The 17211-nt window shown below is 35.4% G+C and overlaps 1 protein-coding gene across 1 annotated transcript in view; it reads right to left on the reverse strand.

Moving 5' to 3' along the window:
• Window positions 1-17211, reverse strand: part of LOC131940859 (cyclic nucleotide-gated cation channel alpha-3) — a 65896-nt gene that overhangs the window by 10111 nt on the left and 38574 nt on the right. The window contains exons 3-4 of the mRNA XM_059299756.1: window positions 16567-16706; window positions 7935-8146 (exon numbers count right to left, since the gene is read on the reverse strand). Of these exons, the coding sequence (XP_059155739.1) occupies window positions 7935-8146; window positions 16567-16706 (352 nt within the window). The remainder of the gene's footprint in view (window positions 1-7934; window positions 8147-16566; window positions 16707-17211) is intronic.

Here is a 17211-nt window from a genome sequence, read left to right on the forward strand (position 1 = left end):
TAAATGAATAGATTGTTAGAGTAATCGACTTCTATTCTGAAGGACTCGAGTTCACATCTTGGACTCGAGTTCACATCTTGGACTCGAGTTCACATCTTGGACTCGAGTTCACATCTTGGACTCGAGTTCACATCTTGGACTCGACACGGAGTGCAGGACGTCTCCGATTGCACCTAGCTCTGGTGTGTATCTGTTTCATGTTAGGGTAGCTTCATATATCTCCTCTAATGTTTGATGACGTGTGAGTCAGTATTTGTGTCTCCTCTAATGTTTGATGACGTGTGAGTCAGTATTTGTGTCGCCTCTAATGTTTGATGACTTGTGAGTCAGTATTTGTGTCTCTAATGTTTGATGACGTGTGAGTCAGTATTTGTGTCTCCTCTAATGTTTGATGACTTGTGAGTCAGTATTTGTGTCTTCTCTAATGTTTGATGACTTGTGAGTCAGTATTTGTGTCTCCTCTAATATTTGATGACTTGTGAGTCAGTATTTGTGTCTCTAATGTTTGATGACTTGTGAGTCAGTATTTGTGTCTCCTCTAATGTTTGATGACTTGTGAGTCAGTATTTGTGTCTTCTCTAATGTTTGATGACTTGTGAGTCAGTATTTGTGTCTCCTCTAATGTTTGATGACGTGTGAGTCAGTATTGGTGTCTCCTCTAATGTTTGATGACGTGTGAGTCAGTATTTGTGTCTCCTCTAATGTTTGATGACTTGTGAGTCAGTATTTGTGTCTTCTCTAATGTTTGATGACTTGTGAGTCAGTATTTGTGTCTCCTCTAATGTTTGATGACTTGTGAGTCAGTATTTGTGTCTTCTCTAATGTTTGATGACTTGTGAGTCAGTATTTGTGTCTCCTCTAATGTTTGATGACGTGTGAGTCAGTATTTGTGTCTCCTCTAATGTTTGATGACGTGTGAGTCAGTATTTGTGTCTCCTCTAATGTTTGATGACTTGTGAGTCAGTATTTGTGTCTCTAATGTTTGATGACTTGTGAGTCAGTATTTGTGTCTCCTCTAATGTTTGATGACTTGTGAGTCAGTATTTGTGTCTCCTCTAATGTTTGATGACGTGTGAGTCAGTATTTGTGTCTCCTCTAATGTTTGATGACGTGTGAGTCAGTATTTGTGTCTCCTCTAATGTTTGATGACGTGTGAGTCAGTATTTGTGTCTCTAATGTTTGATGACTTGTGAGTCAGTATTTGTGTCTCCTCTAATGTTTGATGACTTGTGAGTCAGTATTTGTGTCTCCTCTAATGTTTGATGACGTGTGAGTCAGTATTTGTGTCTCCTCTAATGTTTGATGACGTGTGAGTCAGTATTTGTGTCTCCTCTAATGTTTGATGACTTGTGAGTCAGTATTTGTGTCTCCTCTAATGTTTGATGACTTGTGAGTCAGTATTTGTGTCTCCTCTAATGTTTGATGACTTGTGAGTCAGTATTTGTGTCTCCTCTAATGTTTGATGACTTGTGAGTCAGTATTTGTGTCTTCTCTAATGTTTGATGACGTGTGAGTCAGTATTTGTGTCTCTAATGTTTGATGATGTGTGAGTCAGTATTTGTGTCTCCTCTAATGTTTGATGACTTGTGAGTCAGTATTTGTGTCTCCTCTAATGTTTGCTGATGTGTGAGTCAGTATTTGTGTCTTCTCTAATGTTTGATGACTTGTGAGTCAGTATTTGTGTCTCTAATGTTTGATGACTTGTGAGTCAGTATTTGTGTCTCCTCTAATGTTTGATGACTTGTGAGTCAGTATTTGTGTCTCCTCTAATGTTTGATGACGTGTGAGTCAGTATTTGTGTCTCCTCTTATGTTTGATGACGTGTGAGTCAGTATTTGTGTCTCTAATGTTTGATGACGTGTGAGTCAGTATTTGTGTCTCCTCTAATGTTTGATGACTTGTGAGTCAGTATTTGTGTCTCCTCTAATGTTTGATGACTTGTGAGTCAGTATTTGTGTCTCCTCTAATATTTGATGACGTGTGAGTCAGTATTTGTGTCTCCTCTTATGTTTGATGACGTGTGAGTCAGTATTTGTGTCTCTAATGTTTGATGACGTGTGAGTCAGTATTTGTGTCTCCTCTAATGTTTGATGACTTGTGAGTCAGTATTTGTGTCTCCTCTTATGTTTGATGACGTGTGAGTCAGTATTTGTGTCTCTAATGTTTGATGACGTGTGAGTCAGTATTTGTGTCTCCTCTAATGTTTGATGACTTGTGAGTCAGTATTTGTGTCTCCTCTAATGTTTGATGACTTGTGAGTCAGTATTTGTGTCTCCTCTAATGTTTGATGACTTGTGAGTCAGTATTTGTGTCTCCTCTAATGTTTGATGACTTGTGAGTCAGTTTTTGTGTCTCCTCTAATGTTTGATGATGTGTGAGTCAGTATTTGTGTCTCTAATGTTTGATGATGTGTGAGTCAGTATTTGTGTCTCCTCTAATGTTTGATGACTTGTGAGTCAGTATTTGTGTCTCCTCTAATGTTTGATGACTTGTGAGTCAGTTTTTGTGTCTCCTCTAATGTTTGATGACGTGTGAGTCAGTATTTGTGTCTCTAATGTTTGATGACGTGTGAGTCAGTATTTGTGTCTCCTCTAATGTTTGATGATGTGTGAGTCAGTATTTGTGTCTCTAATGTTTGCTGATGTGTGAGTCAGTATTTGTGTCTTCTCTAATGTTTGATGACTTGTGAGTCAGTATTTGTGTCTTCTCTAATGTTTGATGATATGTGAGTCAGTATTTGTGTCTCTAATGTTTGATGATGTGTGAGTCAGTATTTGTGTCTCCTCTAATGTTTGATGACGTGTGAGTCAGTATTTGTGTCTTCTCTAATGTTTGATGACTTGTGAGTCAGTATTTGTGTCTTCTCTAATGTTTGATGATGTGTGAGTCAGTATTTGTGTCTTCTCTAATGTTTGATGATGTGTGAGTCAGTATTTGTGTCTCCTCTAATGTTTGATGATGTGTGAGTCAGTATTTGTGTCTCCTCTAATGTTTGATGACTTGTGAGTCAGTATTTGTGTCTCTAATGTATGATGACTTGTGAGTCAGTATTTGTGTCTCCTCTAATGTTTGATGATGTGTGAGTCAGTATTTGTGTCTCCTCTAATGTTTGATGACGTGTGAGTCAGTATTTGTGTCTCCTCTAATGTTTGATGACTTGTGAGTCAGTATTTGTGTCTCCTCTAATGTTTGATGATGTGTGAGTCAGTATTTGTGTCTCCTCTAATGTTTGATGACGTGTGAGTCAGTATTGGTGTCTCTAATGTTTGATGACTTGTGAGTCAGTATTTGTGTCTTCTCTAATGTTTGATGATGTGTGAGTCGGTATTTGTGTCTCCTCTAATGTTTGATGACTTGTGAGTCAGTATTTGTATCTCTAATGTATGATGACTTGTGAGTCAGTATTTGTGTCTCCTCTAATGTTTGATGACGTGTGAGTCAGTATTTGTGTCTCCTCTAATGTTTGATGACTTGTGAGTCAGTATTTGTGTCTCCTCTAATGTTTGATGACGTGTGAGTCAGTATTTGTGTCTCCTCTAATGTTTGATGACTTGTGAATCAGTATTTGTGTCTCTACTGTTTGATGACTTGTGAGTCAGTATTTGTGTCTCCTCTAATGTTTGATGACTTGTGAGTCAGTATTTGTGTCTCCTCTAATGTTTGATGACGTGTGAGTCAGTATTTGTGTCTCCTCTTATGTTTGATGACGTGTGAGTCAGTATTTGTGTCTCTAATGTTTGATGACGTGTGAGTCAGTATTTGTGTCTCCACTAATGTTTGATGACGTGTGAGTCAGTATTTGTGTCTTCTCTAATGTTTGATGACTTGTGAGTCAGTATTTGTGTCTCCTCTAATGTTTGATGACGTGTGAGTCAGTATTTGTGTCTCTAATGTTTGATGACTTGTGAGTCAGTATTTGTGTCTCTAATGTATGATGACTTGTGAGTCAGTATTTGTGTCTCCTCTAATGTTTGATGATGTGTGAGTCAGTATTTGTGTCTCTAATGTATGATGACTTGTGAGTCAGTATTTGTGTCTCTAATGTTTGATGACTTGTGAGTCAGTATTTGTGTCTCTAATGTTTGATGATGTGTGAGTCAGTATTTGTGTCTCCTCTAATGTTTGATGATGTGTGAGTCAGTATTTGTGTCTTCTCTAATGTTTGATGACTTGTGAGTCAGTATTTGTGTCTCGTCTAATGTTTGATGATATGTGAGTCAATATTTGTGTCTCCTCTTATGTTTGATGATGTGTGAGTCAGTATTTGTGTCTCCTCTTATGTTTGATGACTTGTGAGTCAGTATTTGTGTCTCTAATGTTTGATGACTTGTGAGTCAATATTTGTGTCTCCTCTAATGTTTGATGATGTGTGAGTCAGTATTTGTGTCTCTAATGTTTGATGACGTGTGAGTCAGTATTTGTGTCTCTAATGTTTGATGATGTGTGAGTCAGTATTTGTGTCTCCTCTAATGTTTGATGACTTGTGAGTCAGTATTTGTGTCTTCTCTAATGTTTGATGACTTGTGAGTCAGTATTTGTGTCTTCTCTAATGTTTGATGATGTGTGAGTCAGTATTTGTGTCTCTAATGTTTGATGACGTTTGAGTCAGTATTTGTGTCTCCTCTAATGTTTGATGATGTGTGAGTCAGTATTTGTGTCTCCTCTAATGTTTGATGACGTGTGAGTCAGTATTTGTGTCTTCTCTAATGTTTGATGATGTTACAGTCAGTATTTGTGTCTCCTCTAATGTTTGATGACTTGTGAGTCAGTATTTGTGTCTCCTCTAATGTTTGATGATGTGTGAGTCAGTATTTGTGTCTTCTCTAATGTTTGATGACGTGTGAGTCAGTATTTGTGTCTCCTCTAATGTTTGATGACTTGTGAGTCAGTATTTGTGTCTCCTCCAATGTTTGATGACTTGTGAGTCAGTATTTGTGTCTCTAATGTTTGATGACTTGTGAGTCAGTATTTGTGTCTCTAATGTATGATGATGTGTGAGTCAGTATTTGTGTCTTCTCTAATGTTTGATGACTTGTGAGTCAGTATTTGTGTCTCCTCTAATGTTTGATGACTTATGAGTCAGTATTTGTGTCTTCTCTAATGTTTGATGACTTGTGAGTCAGTATTTGTGTCTTCTCTAATGTTGATGACTTGTGAGTCAGTATTTGTGTCTCCTCTAATGTTTGATGACTTGTGAGTCAGTATTTGTGTCTCCTCTAATGTTTGATGACTTGTGAGTCAGTATTTGTGTCTCTAATGTTTGATGACTTGTGAGTCAATATTTGTGTCTCCTCTAATGTTTGATGACGTGTGAGTCAGTATTTGTGTCTCCTCTAATGTTTGATGATGTGTGAGTCAGTATTTGTGTCTCCTCTAATGTTTGATGACTTGTGAGTCAGTATTTGTGTCTTCTCTAATGTTTGATGATGTGTGAGTCAGTATTTGTGTCTTCTCTAATGTTTGATGACTTGTGAGTCAGTATTTGTGTCTCTAATGTATGATGACTTGTGAGTCAGTATTTGTGTCTCCTCTAACGTTTGATGACTTGTGAGTCAGTATTTGTGTCTCTAATGTTTAATGATGTGTGAGTCAGTATTTGTGTCTTCTCTAATGTTTGATGACTTGTGAGTCAGTATTTGTGTCTCTAATGTATGATGACTTGTGAGTCAGTATTTGTGTCTCCTCTAATGTTTGATGACTTGTGAGTCAGTATTTGTGTCTCTAATGTTTAATGATGTGTGAGTCAGTATTTGTGTCTCCTCTAATGTTTGATGACGTGTGAGTCAGTATTTGTGTCTTCTCTAATGTTTGATGATGTGTGAGTCAGTATTTGTGTCTCCTCTAATGTTTGATGACTTGTGAGTCAGTATTTGTGTCTCTAATGTATGATGACTTGTGAGTCAGTATTTGTGTCTCCTCTAATGTTTGATGACTTGTGAGTCAGTATATGTGTCTCTAATGTTTAATGATGTGTGAGTCAGTATTTGTGTCTTCTCTAATGTTTGATGACTTGTGAGTCAGTATTTGTGTCTCCTCTAATGTTTGATGACGTGTGAGTCAGTATTTGTGTCTCCTCTAATGTTTGATGATGTGTGAGTCAGTATTTGTGTCTCCTCTAATGTTTGATGACTTGTGAGTCAGTATTTGTGTCTCTAATGTATGATGACTTGTGAGTCAGTATTTGTCTCCTCTAATGTTTGATGATGTGTGAGTCAGTATTTGTGTCTCCTCTAATGTTTGATGACTTGTGAGTCAGTATTTGTGTCTCTAATGTTTAATGATGTGTGAGTCAGTATTTGTGTCTCCTCTAATGTTTGATGCTGTCAGCGTTAATAAATAGGGGCGGGGCTTAAAGTAACTCTTTACTAGGCTATGGCACGTGAGAGCGAGCCTTTTAGCGCCTTAACTGCTAACAGTGATTAACGTTTTGGGTGAATTCCTCCATTACGTTGTTACAAGGGAAGCCTGCTCCAAATCACCGTAACATTAAGCAGAGCTACATCAGTGCTGTGCTCTCCCTTAGATAAATAGGGAAATGTAATGAACGTAATGACATTGGATTTTGATTTGCTTAGAAACATGGGCTATGGCGTACAGGGGTTATTCAATGCCGGATGACGCACAACTTTAAGGATCATGGTAGTTAAATTGAGTTGACCTGTAGCCCCAAGATATGCTACGTACTTTTGTTATGCTAGTTATAAATTGTTGATATGTTTCGACATTACTTTAACACTAGACACATCTTTATTTGTGAGGAAGGTCTTTTCTGGCAAAACGTTTTCTATTTAAATCTAAGAATTTGATGTTTTTTTTCGTTAAAATTAAAGCTAGCTTTCAATACTCACACACAAATCAGTGTGTACGTCTAACACACAAATCAGTGTGTACGTCTAACACACAAATCAGTGTGTACGTCTAACACACAAATCAGTGTGTACGTCTAACACACAAATCAATGTGTTCGTCTAACACACAAATCAATGTGTACGTCTAACACACAAATCAGTGTGTACGTCTAACACACAAATCAGTGTGTACGTCTAACACACAAATCAGTGTGTACGTCTAACACACAAATCAGTGTGTACGTCTAACACACAAATCAATGTGTACGTCCAACACACAAATCAATGTGTACGTCTAACACACAAATCAGTGTGTACGTCTAACACACAAATCATTGTACTTCTAAAACTAACGCAAAAATCAGTGTGTACGTCTAACCCATGTAGCGGTACTTGATAAAATGTAATAGTGTTTTACAAAAAAAAATTCAAATGCAATTCCTAATGATTAAATAAATTGTTTCAGTGCTAAAAAATTTTACACGGCATATTTTTTTTACACGAAATATTTGTTTAAAATGTAAAATGTACAAAATTGGAATGTGTTAAATGTTCTCTGATATTTAATATATGTTTAATATATGATGAGCGCTTGTATTATTTTGTTTAATATTTGTTTTAACATATCATACAAGCTCTTTATATTTGTCAACAAAAAAGGTTTCCAATAATCATTTTCTGTACGTGCACAGGTACCACGTTATAAAGCGAGTTAATTACCTGCTAAAGTAGCTTTCATTTAATACTGGAACTGGCATATATTTTCTTTGCAAATTACTAATGTCGTGTGAGTTATACAAAAAATTTAGTGCTAAATTTCGCGTGTGGACGTCAACATAATCTAATAAAATAACTATTATAAGACTGCATTGCAACTTCATATTTTGTTTTACTGCCAATGACGCTTTCATGATAAACTGTATGTTATTGATAGTTGTTATCACAATTCTAAGAGAATAGGTTTGTGTTTTTATTTTTGGTTTAATACGACAATTAAATATAATTAAACGTTCAATAGATGTTACAGCCATAAATTATGATTATAATATGCAATAGTTTTGAAAAGGAAAGGAAGAAATGATTTACCTGTTCTGAACTGAATGAAGATATCAAGAGCATAAATAAAGTCACTGAGGTAATCAAGAGACAGCCAAAGAATAAAGAATGTGCTCTGGAGTTCCCAGAAAACTGAACGAGCGATGATGAAAACAACGTTGTAAAGGACGGCGATGGAGATGACGAAAAGCCAGCGGTAGTAGAAGGAGTCTGATGGGTCCACGTAGAAATGTGTCCAGTACCTGCAAGAGACAAGTAGAGTTAGAAGACGTAGACACGGTTGATGAGTAAATACACAATCAAACATGGGCATACAGAGAGAGTTAGAAGACGTAGACACGGTTGATGGGTAAATACACAATCAAACATGGGCATACAGAGAGAGTTAGAAGACGTAGACAAGATTGATGGGTAAATACACAATCAAACATGGGCATACAGAGAGAGTTAGAAGACGTAGACACGGCTGATGAGTAAATACACAATCAAACATGGGCATACAGAGAGAGTTAGAAGACGTAGACAAGATTGATGGGTAAATACACAATCAAACATGGGCATACATCGGGAGTTAGAAGACGTAGACACGGTTGATGAGTAAATACACAATCAAACATGGGCATACAGAGAGAGTTAGAAGACGTAGACAAGATTGATGGATAAATACACAATCAAACATGGGCATACAGAGAGAGTTAGAAGACGTAGACACGGTTGATGAGTAAATACACAATCAAACATGGGCATACAGAGAGAGTTAGAAGACGTAGACAAGATTGATGGATAAATACACAATCAAACATGGGCATACAGAGAGAGTTAGAAGACGTAGACATGGTTGATGAGTAAATACACAATCAAACATGGGCATACAGAGAGAGTTAGAAGACGTAGACAAGATTGATGGATAAATACACAATCAAACATGGGCATACAGAGAGAGTTAGAAGACGTAGACACGGTTGATGAGTAAATACACAATCAAACATGGGCATACAGAGAGAGTTAGAAGACGTAGACACGGTTGATGAGTAAATACACAATCAAACATGGGCATACAGAGAGAGTTAGAAGATGTAGACACGGTTGATGAGTAAATACACAATCAAACATGGGCATACAGAGAGAGTTAGAAGACGTAGACAAGATTGATGGGTAAATACACAATCAAACATGGGCATACAGAGATAGTTAGAAGACGTAGACACGGTTGATGAGTAAATACACAATCAAATATGGGCATACAGAGAGAGTTAGAAGACGCAGACACGGTTGATGAGTAAATACACAATCAAACATGGGCATACAGAGAGAGTTAGAAGACGTAGACACGGTTGATGAGTAAATACACAATCAAACATGGGCATACAGAGAGAGTTAGAAGACGTAGACACGGTTGATGAGTAAATACACAATCAAACATGGGCATACACAGGGAGTTAGAAGACGTAGACAAAATTGATGGGTAAATACACAATCAAACATGGGCATACAGAGAGAGTTAGAAGACGTAGACACGGTTGATGAGTAAATACACAATCAAACTTGGGCATACAGAGAGAGTTAGAAGACGTAGACACGGTTGATGAGTAAATACACAATCAAACATGGGCATACAGAGAGAGTTAGAAGACGTAGACACGGTTGATGAGTAAATACACAATCAAACATGGGCATACAGAGGGAGTTAGAAGACGTAGACAAAATTGATGGGTAAATACACAATCAAACATGGGCATACAGAGAGAGTTAGAAGACGTAGACACGGTTGATGGGTAAATACACAATCAAACATGGGCATACAGAGAGAGTTAGAAGACGTAGACACGGTTGATGAGTAAATACACAATCAAATATGGGCATACAGAGAGAGTTAGAAGACGCAGACACGGTTGATGAGTAAATACACAATCAAACATGGGCATACAGAGAGAGTTAGAAGACGTAGACACGGTTGATGAGTAAATACACAATCAAACATGGGCATACAGAGAGAGTTAGAAGACGTAGACACGGTTGATGAGTAAATACACAATCAAACATGGGCATACACAGGGAGTTAGAAGACGTAGACAAAATTGATGGGTAAATACACAATCAAACATGGGCATACAGAGAGAGTTAGAAGACGTAGACACGGTTGATGAGTAAATACACAATCAAACTTGGGCATACAGAGAGAGTTAGAAGACGTAGACACGGTTGATGAGTAAATACACAATCAAACATGGGCATACAGAGAGAGTTAGAAGACGTAGACACGGTTGATGAGTAAATACACAATCAAACATGGGCATACAGAGGGAGTTAGAAGACGTAGACAAAATTGATGGGTAAATACACAATCAAACATGGGCATACAGAGAGAGTTAGAAGACGTAGACACGGTTGATGAGTAAATACACAATCAAACATAGGCATACAGAGAGAGTTAGAAGACGTAGACACGGTTGATGAGTAAATACACAATCAAACATGGGCATACAGAGGGAGTTAGAAGACGTAGACAAGATTGATGGGTAAATACACAATCAAACATGGGCATACAGAGATAGTTAGAAGACGTAGACAAGATTGATGGGTAAATACACAATCAAACATGGGCATACAGAGAGAGTTAGAAGACGTAGACAAGATTGATGGGTAAATACACAATCAAACATGGGCATACAGAGAGAGTTAGAAGACGTAGACAAGATTGATGGGTAAATAAACAATCAAACATGGGCATACAGAGAGAGTTAGAAGACGTAGACACGATTGATGGGTAAATACACAATCAAACATGGGCATACAGAGAGAGTTAGAAGACGTAGACAAGATTGATGGGTAAATACACAATCAAACATGGGCATACAGAGATAGTTAGAAGACGTAGACACGATTGATGGGTAAATACACAATCAAACATGGGCATACAGAGAGAGTTAGAAGACGTAGACACGGTCGATGGGTAAATACACAATCAAACATGGGCATACAGAGAGAGTAAGAAGACGTAGACAAGATTGATGGGTAAATACACAATCAAACATGGGCATACAGAGAAAGTTAGAAGACGTAGACAAAATTGATGGGTAAATACACAATCAAACATGGGCATACAGAGAGAGTTAGAAGACGTAGACACGATTGATGGGTAAATACACAATCAAACATGGGCATACAGAGAGAGTTAGAAGACGTAGACACGATTGATGGGTAAATACACAATCAAACATGGGCATACAGAGAGAGTTAGAAGACGTAGACAAGATTGATGGGTAAATACACAATCAAACATGGGCATACAGAGAGAGTTAGTAGACACACACAATTTATGGAGATTTAAACAATCTTACATTGGCATAGAAATACAAATAAAAAGTGACGAAGTCATCTAGACATATATTACAAGAGACTAACAAGTATATTTAGACACAGCTTAAATAGATACACAATAACATTATCATCATGGTTGTTTTATTTTTTTAAATATCAAAATCACAACAATCTTCTACATTCACAACAGTTTAGGAAAACTATTTTTTCTAAATCACTTAAGCCCCCTTCCCCCCCCCCCCCCCCCAAACTAACACCAATAACAAAAACTTCCAGATAAGCACATTTTCCTGTTGATTTAATCACCTTATAAATCCAACAAACCTAAGTATTACCCCCCAAAACGACTAAATATTCATAGAATCTCAAAACCCACCAAAAATCACAATAATTCCCCAGCTTCAATTAAAGTGGTCTATGGATTATCTAGCGAAATTTCAAATCAACGTGAGTGTTACAATGTAAGTAAATGTAGATTCATGGGCGCAACCTACTATAACAAACGTAGTTCCACATAGTGCATGGGATAGATGTGGAGTAGGAGAAATCTCAAAAATATGTGAAAAAGGATAGATGGCAGTAATATGTGAAGTATGAGAAATGTCAAAAATATGTGAAGTAGGATAGATGGCAGTAATATGTGAAGTATGAGAAATGTCAAAAATATGTGAAGTAGGATAGATGGCAGTAATTTATGAAGTAGGATAGATGGCAGTAATTTATGAAGTAGGATAGATGGCAGTAATATGTGAAGTAGGATAGATGGCAGTAATATGTGAAGTATGAGAAATGTCAAAAATATGTGAAGTAGGATAGATGGCAGTAATTTATGAAGTAGGATAGATGGCAGTAATTTATGAAGTAGGATAGATGGCAGTAATTTATGAAGTAGGATAGATGGCAGTAATTTATGAAGTAGGATAGATGGCAGTAATATGTGAAGTAGGATGGATGGCAGTAATATGTGAAGTATGAGAAATGTCAAAAATATGTGAAGTAGGATAGATGGCAGTAATTTATGAAGTAGGATAGATGTCAGTAATTTATGAAGTAGGATAGATGGCAGTAATTTATGAAGTAGGATAGATGTCAGTAATTTATGAAGTAGGATGGATGACATGAAAATCTGAAGTAATGATATGTGAAGTAGGATAGATGATAGCAATGTGTGAAGTAGGATAGATGACAGGAATATGTGACATAGGAGAAATGTAAAAAATATGTGAAGTAGGATAATGATAGAAATATGTAAAGTAGGATAGATGACAGGAATATGTGAAGTATGAGAGATTATTTAGCAATATGTAAAGTTGAAGATTTAGAAAATATTGACCACTTAAAAGAGAGACAGACGACTTCAAGTAAGAGTTGATTATTCGGGCCTTCAGCTAGCACCAGTTTAAAGCTGTAAACATTATTCGGGCCTTCAGCTAGCACCAGTTTAAAGCTGTAAACATTATTCGGGCCTTCAGCTAGCACCAGTTTAAAGCTGTAAACATTATTCGGGCCTTCAGCTAGCACCAGTTTAAAGCTGTAAACATTATTCGGGCCTTCAGCTAGCACCAGTTTTAACGTCGTCTTTCAGCAGATCGATTTCAGCCGTGCGACTGTGCCGGCATGTGATTTTAGCCGTGCGACTGTGACGGCATGTGTTAAACCAAGTAAACGACCCACATAAAAACCTTGTGTTAATCGTGCCCCTCCCCCTCCCCCCGTACCTCGTGGTTAAAAGGTCAGTACAGACATTTGAACCAAAATAAGATCAGATCGCTGAAAGATGGCCGACACAACAAATCCTCACTCTCCCATGTCCCAAGGATCAATGACTCTGAGAGATCTATGACTTTTAAATAACACTATCTGCATTTCCCAACACATCATAAAACATCAGGGATCGATGCTTGCTTCTCTAGGGGATAAAAATCCTTGTAGAATTACGATATATATATATATATATATATATATATATATATATATATATATATATATATATAAATGTATATATATATTTATATATATATAAACATTGTTTATATAAATATATATATATATATATAATATATATATATATATATATAAATATATATATATACATATATATATATATATATATATATATATATATATATATATATATATATATATATATATATATATATATATATATATATATATATATATATATATATATATATATATATATATATATATATATATATATATATATATATATATATATATATATATATATATAAATAGAATATAATATATATATATATATATATATATATATATATATATACATATATATATATATATATCGAGAGAGAGAGAGAGAAAGTCAGAGAGAGAGTGATGGGAGAGAGAGAGAAAGAGATAGATAGCTATATATATATATATATATATATATATATATATATATATATATATATATATATATATATATATATATATATATATATATATATATACAAATATACAAATATATCTGCATACATACACATACGTGCGTGTGTGTATGTATGGATGTCAGTAAAAGATAAAGGCCTATAAGCGGCACATGTTAGTTGAAAGTAAATGTACTTTGTAGCCTAGCAGTACATGTCACGTATGCAGAGTAGTTCTGTTTATTGAAGGAGCATTTATTGTTTCTCTCTGTAAAAATGAAAGCAATAAGGATTCTCCAAACATCCAAGCCCAAATAATTAGCACACTAGCTCGGGGCAAGGGATGGATTGTTGCCCTTTGTCTCTATGCACATTTATTCCCTCATTCCCCAAGGACTCGACAGAGATAATTTAGTAAAACAGAGCCATATTGATAGAGGTTCCAGAAAAGGCTGTAGTTGCTATATAAAATTGTATTGGAGCCCTTGAAATGGTTAAAGAAAATATCAGAAACGGACACACACTTTAACTACGACTGATGGTTCAGCAGTTTGATAACCTTATTTCAACATTGATTTTTCAATATGTTTCGGTTTCCTATAAAAGAAAAGTAATTTAGTCTAATGGGACGAGATCGATATTATTCAGCGGTGAATTAGTTGAAGGAAGCCGTATTGATATCGTTTCGTTTAGGAAATGGGTTTGTGGTCAAGAAACGTAATTTAAATGCGCTGCATGTATACAATGCTCCAAGAGACAGGGCTAATACATTTATCTGAGGAGAGTCGACTAAAATTGTGCTACACAGTTCAGGTCTACGTACATACACCTAACTAATGTTAACTTTAGACACATACATCTAACTAGTGTTAACTTTAGCCACATACATCTAGTTGATGTTAACTTTAGCCACATACATCTAGTTGATGTTAACTTTAGACACATACATCTAACTAATGTTAACTTTAGCCACATACATCTAACTAATGTTAACTTTAGACACATACATCTAACTAGTGTTAACTTTAGCCACATACATCTAGTTGATATTAACTTTAGCTACATACATCTAGTTGATGTGTATTTTATTTCATACGGATAGATAAAACTTAGCCAATGGTTATTTAGCTGTATACGCCACATAAAAACTCGCAGAACTTCCAACTCTCGACGTCTCCTAACACACCACTTACCTACTCAGTCAAATAACATATAGACCTATTGTTTAAATTATTCCCAGTTTGTGTTGTCCTGTTATTTGCCGTTTTCTGATCATTAATACAACGTTTGAGTTTTAGCATATCAACATGCAATGTTGCTTCCAGAATTTTCCTCGTGGGTGGAATAGATTTTTTCTGGAAGGCCCCTCCCTCACTCCCACGCCCCCTACCCTATGGATGTCGGGAAGAAACTCTGTCAGCATATTTACTATATATAATCGCATTTTTAAGAGTACCAAGTAGTTATGAAAAAATCTTATTTAAACAAAAAAATGTATAACACACATTTAGAAATTAAAAGAAACAAATTTTAGGATATAATTTTTCATAGACACTTTAATGTTCTAAACTGAGAAATGTTGTCAATATTTCGAGTCACAAATCACAAATATGACCCTGAAATGAACCAATTTTATATATTTCTACTGGACAAGCTAATCCATAAACTGCTACAGGTTTATCGTCTAACCTCTAGACATGCAGTGAGACGTATTTAAAAACAAGAAACAGCTGACTCATGCCCTCAAGTTAAGGCCGAAGCGAAGGTTAAACAGCCATTTGCAAATTGTAATCCACAAACAATGTTTGCTTAATTAAATTATCTCCTTTGGGCAAATTAATTTCAGTTGAAAAAATAATGCTTTCAATTAAATTAAAGCCAATTAAATATTGAGAGATGCTATGTTGGACTGACGGACTTATTTTCATGAAGAAAAAAAACCATAGATACAAAAATAAAATGTTATGACATTTTTAAAAAAGTATTAAAATAAAGTATTAAGATAATCATCCCCGAAACTGTAAATACTAAAAATAAAAACGAATCTTTAAAAAAATAATACCCAACGTATACATTACTACAATACCAATTAATAATAATACATAAAAGCCAAATGAAACTATTAAACAGTAGATCTATAACACAATTAACAAAACACAGTTTCGAATATAATAAAATGATCTTCAACTTTGATTTATAGTTTTGCGTTTTATCAGTACATCTTTTTGTGAGACTGTAAAACAGCAAAATGCAAATTTGTGTAAATATGAATACGTTTTTGTACTCAAAAGGGGCGGTGGTGGTAGGGTAAGAAACATATTTTTTTTCAACACGACCATATACACAACTGAATCTACGAGTGAAGTGAACTGCTTGTCCTACAACTTGACCATTATACACAGCTGAATCTACTACAGAGTGAAGGCGAGCATATTGAGTGAACCAGTAGCCAAGTAAGTACCTAACATGTAAATTACCATCTAATGTACAACCTTGTTACTCGGTGGTTCAGTTTTTCTTCCAGCGCAGCCTCTGATAGTTGGCTTTTATTACATTCAGTAGGATGAAAATGTTCAATAGTTTAGATATTTAAAAAAACAAGTTATCCAACAACTGATTGAATAGTAACGTTTTACTTGGTGATTTATATATATATATATATATATATATATATATATATATATATATATATATATATATATATATATATGTGTATATATATATATATATATATATATATATATATATATATATATATATATACACCTTGAATATATTGAATACTGCATTATTTTCCACTCTGTTTAACTTATATAAACCGAATACAACATATTGAACACTTTTGTTAGTCTGGACATACTATTTTATGGTGTGTGTTTTTTTTTGGCGTGGGATAATAAAATAGTGGACAACAGATAGTGGACTGAGCTTAGGTCGGACATGTTTTGACTAACCTGAGATCGGATATTTTCCTTTGCCTTCTCTCCCCGCTGTGGACAGGGATATCCTTGCCGCCCATAGCAAAACGTTCCAGGAACGAATCCGGGCGCCTCTGCGGCCTCTGTCTTCCACCAGACGCCCATGTCTTAATGAGCTGTTGAAGAATGTAAAAAGGACCTTTTTAATTGGATTAAGAACATTTTTTATTTTATTTGGTAAAGCAAGGAATGTCTATAAGCTGCTGAAATTAAATTTCAAATTTCATGGAAAGAAATATTTGGATCTATCAGCAAGTAAAATAAAATGATAACACAAACAATGAACGTGCTCATTTGGATCTATACATGACAGTTTAAAAGGATAACACAAACAATGAACGTGCTCATTTGAATCTATACACGACAGTTTAAAATGATAACACAAACAATGAACGTGCTCATTTGAATCTATACACGACAGTTTAAAATGATAACACAAACAATGAACGTGCTCATTTGAATCTATACACGACAGTTTAAAATGATAACACAAACAATGAACGTGCTTATTTGAATCTATACACGACAGTTTAAAAGGATAACACAAAAAATGAACGTGCTCATTTGAATCTATACATGACAGTTTAAAATGATAACACAAAAAATGAACGTGCTCATTTG

Source organism: Physella acuta, unplaced genomic scaffold, assembly GCF_028476545.2.
Source record: "Physella acuta isolate Inbredline_101_S28 unplaced genomic scaffold, ASM2847654v3 ptg000335l, whole genome shotgun sequence".
Classification (NCBI taxonomy): Eukaryota; Metazoa; Mollusca; class Gastropoda; family Physidae; genus Physella; species Physella acuta.